Here is a 12,503-nt window from a genome sequence, read left to right as displayed (position 1 = left end):
ACGCTAGCAAGGCTGCGCTGTACGTCGTCTGCTCAACGCCATGCGCCCCTGCGTACAGCGCCCCTTGCGGCATCGGCGCACATTGGGGACCGGTTTCCACGGCCGCTTTTCACACCTCCCCATTCTAGCCACCCTAACAGAGGTGCCATCTTTGGCGCTGTTGCCAGGAGTGCAAAGCCACGCAAGGCTAAGTTGGCGAAGTTATGCCAGCGCTGACAAAAACGCATAATGCGTTTCATATAAATGCTTGATTGCTTTCTAAATGTGCTTATTTATAAACATCCTGACTTGGCTTTCACAAATGTGTGAGGCAAATTACTTTGTGGTTCTTAAGTTTCAGCGCAAGGAGACACAAACACGAGCAAGAAGGGACGAGGACACGGTGTCTCCTTGCGCTGAAACTTAAGAAATGCAGTACCAACTAGCCCACCAGTCGGTTTTATTGTACTTTGTGGTGGCAAGCACGGTGGTAAGACCACAAGACAGCCTACTGTTTGATGACGATGATGATACAAATAAAAACGAAACTTTATGCGCTTGATATCCGTTTCACTTCATATCTTTAAACACCAGGTTCATGACCAAACTAGCGCATGCGCCACAGTTAAAAAAGGTAAACAAATTACAATACTGGCTACCAATAGGCCGGTGTTGCGTGCGCCAAACATGCATACTTACTCGACTTACTTCAGTGGCGTGGGGTTGCAGTTTTTCCAGTTTTCTCTTACCCGCAACGTATGCGCTAGTTTCAGGTCTTTGCGTATGCAGGCTTTACTGATGTGCTGCTGCTGAGGCCATCTTCTTAATTATTGTGCCACGAGTGACACAGTGGCAGCACCTCAGAACAACGGGGCTACGCCATTCTCCCGCCTCTGCCAGGCATTGTTCATGAGTGCATAGTTGCGTGCGACCAGCTGATATGTATTGCTAATGTGAAAACAGCATAATGTTATCATTAGTCTTGTCCCCCCCTCCGCTTCAGAAGTGTAAACGCAGAGTAAGCCCTCAAATCCAAATTTGGTTTTGTATCATACCCACGCTATTTGCAGCAATTATACATTATTCCTTTTGTCATACATAATGCAGGAAATTGAGCATCTGCAAAGCCTCACTACATCTACCAAACAACCTGCCTCTTGCACCGCAAGAACTTTGGCCAGCAAAAGTGAAGGATGAAAGGAACAGAAGTTAAACAGCACAACATGAACAATTTTCTTGCGAAATTTCTGAATAAGGAATGCAGTGAACATGTAAAACATTAGAAAAATACAGACTCAGAATTGCCGAGTATTCGCACACATGGTTTATTTGTTTCCATAAAAAGTATGTTCTCACACACATCTCCTTCACACTAAAAAAATCCTAAACTGACTTGTTCCTTTCACTTCAACGGCTCAATGTCAAGCAGCAACTTTTATAACAAATGATGCCACGTTTCAAAAAAACACAGCGGACTCCGAAGGCAACAACAGTTTCGAAACAAAAAAAAAAACAAGTCAACAGACAAATCCAACATCATGAACACAAGTGCGTGTGTCAAGGGAAAATGATATATGGCACAGTGAAAAAAAAAAGTCCTTCGCAAGAGAGCATAGACGTAGTCAACACAACCCTCGCTGGCAAGTAGACGGAGTTGAGGGAGTTCCAAGGTCAAGATTTTAAAACAATGACTTGAGTACAAGCATCAGGACTGACATGCTAAACACGCAAACACACACACACACGGGTATGAGAACCAAAAATATAAATGCCTCTAACTGTGCCACTCTACAATCAAGCATTAATTCACAAATACCGTTGCGCAGAAAAACACTGCTCATTCAGCCTAGAAACAACAGCTGTTACACATGGGCAGATCTTTAGTGAGATAAGTGCAACAAAAGTGTAAACTCGACCTCGCACACACTTCCATACTCGCAACTAATATTGCACACAGAATGAGCCAATCGCAGCTCCTGTCAACAGCTGCCGGCACACGGAAATGACTGTCTATCATAAAACCATCAGTAAAGTCATGGATAACAACAAAACTGGTTACACCCAGTTGGCAGCTGTAGTAATATTCGTTGCATGTGCAAACACCAAACACACAGGTGTGGAAAAGAAAAAAAAAGAGAGATTCTAAGCAATATTTCAAGACTGCCTATACATAAGTACTAAGTAACAATCAAGACTTAATAAAGAGAGCATGCACACATTGTTCAACTTAAACAAGTAACAAAAAATTCACTAGCAATAAAAAAAAGGTTTCGTAAAAACAAGATACACTGGTGTTGTACAGAAACAACCTAGGCTTGAGTTTGATGTCGACCTACAGCAGGCCACCAGGCATAAGTTTGCAGTCAGAAATGATTGTGCATTCAATTTCACATGATGTCGAAGAGCACAAATTTCATGCTCGTTCCATACAAAAGATTTCTATCTTCAGTGGTCCTTATCCATTACTTTCTCCAGCTGACTCTTGATAGATCGAAAAGACGGTCTTGCATCTGGTTTCTGGAAGAAAAAAAAAGAAAGAGGTCTAGTTAAAATTCGAGGTCAAGTTTTAAAATGAAAGTTGCCAACTTGCAATGAGAACACACACATGCGCATTACTAGACATGACTCACCAACAACAGCATTGCTGCCATGACTCTATCCTACTCTGTTTGTTCACTGTGCCATCAATGGACACATTCTAAATCTTTGAGACCGATTGTGAACTAGTACAATATGAAAGTTCTAGCCTTGGAGTTCTCGCTGTGGTCATTGCAAATAAAGCTGACAATAACACAGCGCAAGCTCTGGCTAAAGTCTGGCTAAAAAGTTCTGGCTGTTCGTACTGCAACTAAACAATGCCATTAAAATTGGAATTGCACAATGTTTTATTACATTTTTGTGGTGAGTATCGTAGTTGCCTATGACAATAAACTTATGGCCAATTTCACTAAAGGGCTTTGTTGTATTGGGCGTAGTGTATAATGGAGCGACGCAGAGCTGCAGTGACACACATGCATTATTCTATTACCATAGTACATTGTTATGAGAGTGTATGGCCAACACAAGCCAATGGTTAGCCAATATTAGTCAGAGCTGGTATTGTGCAAGTAAATACAGCAGGCTTTTTTACAAATTAACACATTCCTAAATAAAAGTTATGTTCTTGTGTACATTTTGCCCTGGTTATAGTTTTATATGATTTAATTTCCTAGTTTACATCATTACAGACTTTTCCCAATTTTATACTGAAAAACAGCTTTTTTATTTATGCTGAACCAAAAAATTTTCCTGAAACCCCAGTTTCAGAAGCATTGTATCAGTTTACTTCACAGTTCACTTTGTATTAGCTTACTTCACATAGGACCATACACGTGCGCACAAGAGGGAGGGGGCAGGGGTGGCAGCTGCCCCCACCCCCCTATTCACCTAGGTGGGGGGGGGGGGGGCGAAGCCAGCCCCACACATTGACATAATAGACCGATCTCACCAGACCATCTGCGCATGTGCGAGTTTCCAACAGCGGCACTGCGGCCATCTTAGTTGCAGTTCTCGGAGCGCTGCTGGTGCGGCTGCTTGCTGCGTGTTTCAGGTATATTGGCGTTTTGCACCAATCCTCGACACGCAAGACGATTGAACGCGGTGGAAAACTGTGTCCGCACCTCGGCGCCGGTATCGTCGCGAGGCCTACCGCTTCGAAATGGCAGTGTACGGTTAATAGCCTACGCTTATAAGAAGCTAAGCTTTGCTACCGCTGCTGCTGCTATACGCTGCGTTCGCGATATTATCACATTTTGAAAAGAATACGAAAATCCCGGCGGCAAAGTTGGCTGCGATGCCGGCACGGTCGAATTTTCGCCATGCACTCCATGGCGCGAGCTGTACACAGCATGCAGTTATAATCTTGGTTTGTACTACAGGTCTCGTTCATGCTAGACGCTTGACAGTCGTCATCGCATTTGGTGAGAGGTCGGTTTAGGTCTCCCTATATATTAAAGCATTATCTGTTGAGCCCGGAAAGGACGTTGTATCCAATCTGTCGCCGCTGGCAGTGATCGCCCCGGCAAGGGGATCGAGCTCGCGTTATATGAATTATTGCTGTCTATGATCGGTCCATCGTTCACGCAGCAAGGTTGTTATGACGAAATGGGGCACAGCTAAACCACGATGCATCATGCACAGGGAGTTCACAAACACGTTGAACAAGAAAGTGCGCGGTAGTTGCCTCTCTCTCCGACTTCGTTGACTGTCGCAGACATTCCTGTCGGAGCTTGAAATCCTTTGAGAACACGTAAAATCCGAGTCATTTTACTTCAGGCTCCTGTTGTAGCATCCCAGCACACAGCACGTTAACCCAACCATCGCAATTAATCTAAATAAGGCCGCTAAAGCTCGTTAATGCAGCTCGCGAATTCACCAGCTGTAGGCAGCTCAACGTACCGAGTACTACAAGTACCGACATGCAGTGCGGCAGCGGTGGCGTAGTGCAACTGACGGTGAGATCAGTCTATTAGGAGGGGGGCGCTCCGACTCGGGGGGGGGGGGGGGGGGGGGCTGCAACAAACCTTCGCCCCCTCCCCCGCTCCCTGAAGGAGAACTCTGCTCACGCCTATGCATAGGACGATTTGCATTAGTAGATTTAATTGGAACAGTTTAAAAATTCTGGTAATGGAACTAATATAAGCAATGGTACTGAAATCGAGACAGCGCTAGTTTATGAGTGAAGGCCATAACAAAGCAGAAATTCCAGAAAGTTAGGGCTATGCATTCTGCTCGCACCTTTTCCCAGCAGGATCGCATGACCTGGTACACGTCAGAAGGGCATGCTGGAGGTCGGGCTAACCTCTGGCCGTGCTGCACCTGCTCAACAACCTCGGCGTTGGCAGCTCGGCCATAGGGAATCTTGCCACACGTGAACACTTCCCACATTAGCACACCTGCGGACACGTTTCATCGCAGCACGTACAGGTTCACAAGTAGTAGCAGAACACATCTACTTAAAATTAAGAATCAATATATGTATACAACAAAACTGGATTGTAGGGCAAAACAAATCTCACTGGCTATAGTACTTAATTTCAATGAGTATTCTACTGCCATAATGAAACACAAAATGCAAGATCCGAGACAGCGGTGGCTATCTCGGATATTGCAAACATTTACACTCAAACCTCATTATAACAAAGTCGCATCTGCCACGAAAATAACTTCGTTATATCCGAAAATTCGTTACAGACGTTTATTTGTAACACTGTAGCTATTACAAGACTATTCTTCATTTACTTCGTTATAACCGATAATTTGTTATATCCGTGTTCGTTATAACGAGGTTTGAGTGTATTCACTCACAGTCACCTTAGCAGCAAAAATGCTAAACACTCAGCAAGTGCAACACTAAATAGCATATTCTAGACATGCCAATATGCACAGTTTGGCCAGTGGCTTGGCTTTGTAGGCCCGCAGATAACAAACCAACATGCCGATCCGATGTGATAACACAGAGACACAGGCTGTGCAGCTGCATGTGGACAATGCTACGAAGCATGTGTTTTATTTTAGGAGTAATATGCACACACCACAAATTAGCATGGCAAGCTGATTAAAGCATTCAAAATCATCAGGAGACATTGCTGCCCCTTTGTAGGCATCACACTTGCATTCTTTTTTTATGCCAATATCGGTGTGTATGCTTATAAAGAATATTGAATATAATGAAGGTGTCCTTGCGTCGCAGTTTACTGCGCACATGGATCTTGTGGCAAAGAAAAGACCAAGACAATCAGAAGATAGCAATTGCTCAATTGTAAACAGTACCAACCATATGCCCACACGTCAGACTTGCTACTGAAGCGAGTGTAGCCTAGTACTTCAGGTGGAGCCCATTTGATAGGGAACTTCGCTCCTCCAGAACTGGTGTACTCGTCATCAATGACATATCTGCAGCATCACAAGGAGACAGAGAAAATACAACAAGGTGCTTCATGATGCGCGAAAAACCGCAGGCTGTAAGCATAGGTCGGCAAACTCACTCATGAGTCGGCTCACTCAGACTCCGATCGAGCTGTGAGTCTGAGTGAGTCTGGGTGACTAATATTTTGGTGAGCTTGAGTCTGAGTGAGTCTAGTTGAGAAAAATTTTAGTGAGTCTGAATTTGAGTGAGCCCTAAGCGCAAAATATATTTCTTGTGTGAGTCTGAGTGAGCTCTACACTTCTTTGCCGACCTATTGTTCTATCTACACAACTTCGGCATTACTAAGCCTTATGTGGGCTCACGTTTATACTCCCGCCGACTCACACATATTTCAAATTACTAGCCTCAATACGCCAGCTCAATATTTATATTAATCAGAGGCGTGAGTTACGTAGAAGTGAGTGGGGGGGAGGCAGGTTGACCTCCCCCCGCACACTTTTTCACAGGAAGTTCTTAATAAAAAGAGCCCGTGTGAGTCACCACTTTCAATAAAAATGTCCTTACTGAATTGCAACCACTGATAACTCATATTTGAAGGTTCGAGATCAAAAGGCACCAAGTAGAGCACCAAATATGCAGGATATTGGTGTTAAAGAGCATTGACACCAAGGTCAAATCAGCCAATTATGCCATAACGGATTCATGAGTCGACTCACTCAGACTCAGATATAGCCGTAAGTCTGAGTCTGAGTGAGTCCGTGTGAGCAATATTTTGGTGAGTTTGAGTCCGAGTGAGTCCGGCCAAGAAAAATTTCGATGAGTCTGAGTCCGAGTGAGTCCAGTTGAAGAAAATTTTGGTGAGTCTGAGTCCGAGTGAGCTCTAAGGTCGAATTATATTTCATGAGTGAGTCTGAGTGAGCTCCACATTTTTTGCCGACCTATGGCTGCAAGTACTGTAGAACACAGCAGTTTCACAAACACAGCTTTCATCTGCGAGTGTGGCACCCACCACAATGACTAGCCATTGTTCCACCTCTGCAGGTGACAGCAAATGTTTCGCACAGTAGTACCAGAGATTCACGCACGAGTAGTGACATTTAAGGCCTTAAGGCCTTCTCAGATATAAGCTACACTCTGTGAAACAAGATTCAGTTATGCATTAAGCTAGTAGGCACCAAGGTACTATCGTCACACACTGAAAAACAATAACCCCAGAAAGCTATAATGTGCAACCACAAAAAAGGAAAAGCTATTCCCTCAAATGTTCACAATGTTTACTGCTGGCAATATTCAATTTGGCCTACACCTGGCATCACTAACTTCAACGTGACAATGCCTCACGTTGCGGGATAAACCATAGCGAGCATTACAAAACTATCACGTTACAGAGTACACACTTTCCTATCTAGTACATGGTCACATAATTTCGCACCAGAAATGTGAACTGCTGTAAACACAAGGTTAGTTCCGGACGCACCAAGCAGAGAGAAATAAATCTAAAGACGGGTCTGAATTGGCGATTCAATTCATAGATGAAATGTGATGCAATTATGGATGTGTAATTTGAAGGTTGTGGGTTCGGATCCCACAAACAGAAAGAGTGCTTTTTCGTCCACTTTAATTCCTTTCAATTTAGGGCATAATCATTACACTACAGTTAAAAACAACAAATAATGTACCCTATGTTTGCCTTGGCTTAATTGTCTATTGGTTTCACTGGCTGTATCCAACAAAGAAATGAGCCCCTAGAACAATTTTCCTTCTTTAGTACTACGAAGCACTGAATCACACTTGCAAACAGTCAGCTTGCATCATCGATCTTAGGTCTGGCAGAATGAAATGCCATTCAGCAGTAGCATGCTCAGCTTTCAGGATGAACAGGCAGTTCGGTCTGTCACATGAATCCACCTTTGTCTCTCATCAGCTTTGAGGTGGTCTAGGCACATTAAATGGAATCATTTTTAACATGTAGCACTGGTTCTTCCTTTAAGACATTGTTTACAGTGTGGAGAATCACGTATAAGTAATTACCTTGCCAGGCCAAAGTCGGCCACCTTGACCACATAGTTCTCGCCAACGAGGCAGTTGCGTGCAGCCAGGTCACGATGAATGTAGTTGTGCAGCTCAAGGTAGGCCATGCCGCTGGCCACTTGCAGGCATATGTCAAGAAGCAGCACAGGACCTTTCTCGCACAGGGCGCGCTCGTGACGACGCAGGAACTGCAGCAAGGAGCCTGCAACAGCAGAGAGTGAATGAGTAAAAAAAACAGGTGAACCAACAAAGAAGCAAAACACTTGATTACAGAATCTCAAGAACACCCTTAGTTGAATGCAGGGTACCAATACTGTATCAATTCTACCATGCATCTCGAGTTGGCACATGAGTGCCAAGTGTCCAAGAAAACGTCAGTGGGATGCAGAAGTGACACTCAATGTCTCTAAAAGCATTCAAGTGCTCTCCAAGAAGTTGGGCTTCAGTTATCGAAACTGCTTGGCTAAAATCAATTGCTTTATCAAGAACAAAGCAGAATGTGAAAAAACATGAGCTGACAAAATTTACACTGTCAGATCCCAATAATTCAGCCTTTGTGGCATTGAGAGATTTAGATGATTTATGCAAAAACTCAAATGAACAATCTAAGAGAGTGGGTTTTGACTCCTCACGTCACGAATCTATAGCAGCAACATCTCTGATAAAAAAATTTGCCAGTCCCTGTAAATGCTTAATCGTGTTGTCAATTAGATCTTAACAGTAGGCATCAGGGATTTCCTCCTTGATTGTGATGAGCGTCACCAGTTTGCCTTCTAACACACAATACTTCTCAACAATCTTTTTCCTGCAGAAAAAACCGAATACTAATCACTGTCAACCCTAATGTACGGTGCTGTGCAGGAGCCTAGCCAAGGTTATACTGTAAGAATGTGAGCACTTTTACACCACCTTCATGAAAAATGTAGCACCGTGCGCAGTAGAACACCGCTATTAAATTACAGTTGATCTGCCATTACAGAGATAGTACTATCTCTCAAGCAAGAGTCTCTAGATAGCTTTCAAGCTTTTCATTCTTTAAGATCACAAAAAATATAATCCCGTATCAAAAACCAAGTTTGACACAAATTGGCATACCATGTTTCATGTACTCTGCTACAATAAATATAGGACGGTGCTTGCTGCAAACACCATACAGCTGAACCAGGTTGGGGTGTTGTAGCTTCCTGAAATGACAGAAACAGCAATGTGATGAGAACAGATCACTCGCACATCAGCCAAGCCACAAGCCACCACAAAGAGATGTTACAAAAGTTGTCAGGTTACTAAGCTTTGTAAAGATTCTTTTATTGCGATAGTAATTATATGGACACTGTCGACGGGTTTTTGCCGTCACCGTCATGTCTCGTATAAAGTCCAAATTGATAACATCCCCCCGCGCATCGTACGTTCTACCCACAGGTAATAGTGTGCGAGCGGGGGCAACGAACGCGCCTTAAGTAGAGATCAAACGAGCCGGCCCATCTCCGTCATTCAGAGGGCGCATGCGATAACATCACCCCGCTCGGGAGCCCTGCCATCGAAGCAGAGGAAACGCCCCACCCGTCTTTAACGAGCATGAAAAGACGCGAGGGGAGAAGGAGAGGGGGGTCGACCGAGCAGCAACTGTGAACATTTATTTCAAGGGTACAGTCACCATCGCTGGCACGCGCGCTATCTCGCTATCTCGGCAGCCATCAGCGGGCGGCTCGTATACCCTTCTACATGCTGCGCTCTCAATGCGAAGAGACTGTGCGATAAGTGTCACTGGAGCAGCCGTATTCTCTTACACCAGCATTTTGTACAGTTGCGTGAGATTGGATCAAAAGAACTAGCTGCCAGCCTCACTTCGTATAACATTACAATTTGTTGCTATCGCATTCATTGCTTCTCCTTTAGGGTGAAGCTGTGACTTTCTTTTTTCTCATGTTAACTCATGCAGTTGTATTCATAAAATACTACCACGATGATCAACCAAAAGAGCTTAAAGACAACCCCATCCAGCAAACAGTGACCTGAGCACAACATACGTATATACACTTAATAAGCGAACCAAACTCCGTCGATATCACGTGTTTTAATAAACGAAGCTTGCTTGTACAGTGTTTCTGCGAGTTGAGTTATCAATTATTAATAGCGAAGCTGTTTAAACTGGCCATTATTTGTGTGGCCTATCAGAAAACTATCATCATCAAAGGGTATGTGCCGCAGAAATTGGGGCAAATACCACTACTCACCAATGGTTCACTAAGAGAGAGAAAAAGAGAAAGCTATAGAAAGAAAGAGAGAGAGAAATATTGGGAATAAAGACATAAAAAGATAGAAAGACAGGCAAAGATATAGAAAGAAAGATAAAGAAGCAGAGAGAGAAAGAGAAAAAAAATAGAAAGATCAAGAGAAATAAACAGAAAGAAAGAGAGAGAAAAAAGCAGAGAGAAAGAAAGGGAAGAAAGAAAAGTAATGATGAAAAGAGCGTGAAAGAGAAAGGAATAGAAACGGATACAAAATAGATACAAGAAGCAAAGAGAAAGAGAAATAAGGAGAACAAAGAAAGAAAAAATTATGAGAAACAAAGAAGGCCACCCAGCTGTGCTCTTCCTTCAGGCTTGGCACGACTAGTGCAAAGTTGCCATACTAGGGAATGGGAAAGGCAACGGTGGCTGCAAGAAGAGCCCGAATCAATGGAAGCCTTATACCAACGACGACGTGCCCGTAGATCCATGAGAGGTGCGACCGCTCGGTTTGGGAGTTTGGACATTCGTGTTGTGACTAGCCTAGCTAAAACCTAGCAACAACTTAGAAGCAACCAGCCTTACGCCTTACGCCATAGAGTTTCCTACAATACTTACTAGAGGGAACTTTGGCGCTAGTGTCTATGGGAGCTGCAATGCATCGCGCTTCAGCCAGCATGGGAATCATGGGTAGCACATGGATTTGTCTAAACTTCGTTCTTTCAGCTCCGTTTGGCTCCGCGTCGCCTGCATCCGCTTTGTCGCAAAACGAAGTTCAGCAAAAATCAGCAGTTTCACTTCACCACTTTAACTTCTTTAGCCTCACCGATTCAAATCTGGTCACGAAGTTCACAACGATCCATTCTTTTATCCGAAAGAAAACCAAAACATAGCAATAAACAAAGCCACAAGTGCGTTCGAAGCCCACAAGCACGAAGACTAGGAAAATCCGTGTACTACCCATCATTCCCATGGTGGCTGAACGATCGCAGCGCCAGAGTTCCCTCTAGGTCATTTTAGGAAACTCTATGCCTTACGCAACTTTGTGCAAGCTTTGCCATTTTTTGTTAAATGTCACCATTGGATCTGCTGCCCTCCTAGTTGGCTCAGTTGGCATAGTAACCATACTAGAAAGGCCTTAATTAAGACTCCAATCCCTTAACCAGGCTAAATTCTTATTTTTAATTATTTTTCAAGTGAAAAGCTCCGTTTGTGAGAAACCCACGTTTATTTTTTTTTCTATTTTTGTCCTTCCTAGTTAATTTCAAATAGATTACAATTTCTCCCTTTCTTTACTACGCATTCCCATTGTTAATACAGTACTAAGTAAAAAAAAAACATCAGCGTTTGTATGTCAGGTGTACCATTTAAAACTCTGCTTGGACACTTCAGCTGAAACATCCTAAAGCTACAGCTGAAGCAGGAAGGCTCCAGTAACAAATGATCAAATCTATGCCTTCCTGCTGGATGTGTGCTGTAGCACACAAAAAAGACACCAACAACAACCCTAACATAAGCACAAGACACAGTGTACTCACGTCATTAGTTTTGCCTCTTCGATAAAATCATCTTCGGACATGGTGCCTTCCTTCATCATTTTCACGGCCACATCTCGACAGCCCCTCCATTTTCCTCGGCGCACCACCTGTTTACACAAACACAAGTGTACACATATGGTAAACGTGGTAATCTTCCCAATGTAAATGTAGCAAGTTCTCTTGAATGTTGCCTTACATAATTAAAAAATGCATGCTTGCCTGGTTTTAGCCTTTCAGCAGAGATAAGATATCAGCTTGCCATAGAACACAAACATGAGTTAAGTGATTATTTTCACTATGTGAAGATAATGAGAAATAAACCATAATGAAGAAGAAATCACTGTACCTAGCAAGCGTGTCTTCAAATAGTCTATACTGCTATATTACTTTTTTTTTCTTGCCTTTCTTCCAAGGTTAGTGTGTTTATTCAGTAATTGGTGAGTTGACATTGTAACATTTAAAGTGCATGACAGTAGGAAAGCCAAAAGCAAAAGCAGTCCCACACTACATGTTCTTTTATCTGAAAGTAGAACAGCCTGATTAAATACAGTTTCTGGAATTTCAGTGATAACTGTGACTGTATAAGCCTATTTCCAAAGGCTTACAACATTTAAGAAAAAAGTATACACAATGGCTCCTTACACCAAACTGCCCACTTCCAAGTTCTTCTAGAAGAGTCAGCTCGGAGGGGTCAATTTCCCATTTGTCTGCAGATAAAAAAAAAAAAGGCACAACTTTTCAGCACTGGTTCCGCACACATCTTTCATAAGAGTTTTCTTGAACTTGAACCTTACAACAACAATGCTACAGGCAACACAC

The 12,503-nt window shown here is 43.2% G+C and overlaps 1 protein-coding gene across 1 annotated transcript in view; it reads right to left on the bottom strand.

The window, feature by feature from the left end:
- Window positions 1-1,280: 1,280 nt before the first annotated feature.
- LOC119382813 (tyrosine-protein kinase Btk29A) overlaps window positions 1,281-12,503 on the bottom strand; it is a 22,619-nt gene continuing 11,396 nt past the window's right edge. The window contains exons 12-18 of the mRNA XM_037650673.2: window positions 12,327-12,391; window positions 11,685-11,791; window positions 9,014-9,102; window positions 7,919-8,120; window positions 5,795-5,913; window positions 4,756-4,913; window positions 1,281-2,496 (exon numbers count right to left, since the gene is read on the bottom strand). Coding sequence (XP_037506601.1) covers window positions 2,425-2,496; window positions 4,756-4,913; window positions 5,795-5,913; window positions 7,919-8,120; window positions 9,014-9,102; window positions 11,685-11,791; window positions 12,327-12,391 — 812 coding nt within the window. The 3' untranslated portion in view covers window positions 1,281-2,424. The remainder of the gene's footprint in view (window positions 2,497-4,755; window positions 4,914-5,794; window positions 5,914-7,918; window positions 8,121-9,013; window positions 9,103-11,684; window positions 11,792-12,326; window positions 12,392-12,503) is intronic.

The sequence above is a fragment of the Rhipicephalus sanguineus genome, chromosome 2 (genome assembly GCF_013339695.2).
Source record: "Rhipicephalus sanguineus isolate Rsan-2018 chromosome 2, BIME_Rsan_1.4, whole genome shotgun sequence".
Classification (NCBI taxonomy): domain Eukaryota; kingdom Metazoa; phylum Arthropoda; class Arachnida; order Ixodida; family Ixodidae; genus Rhipicephalus; species Rhipicephalus sanguineus.
This window is presented reverse-complemented; position numbering and strand designations above follow the sequence as displayed.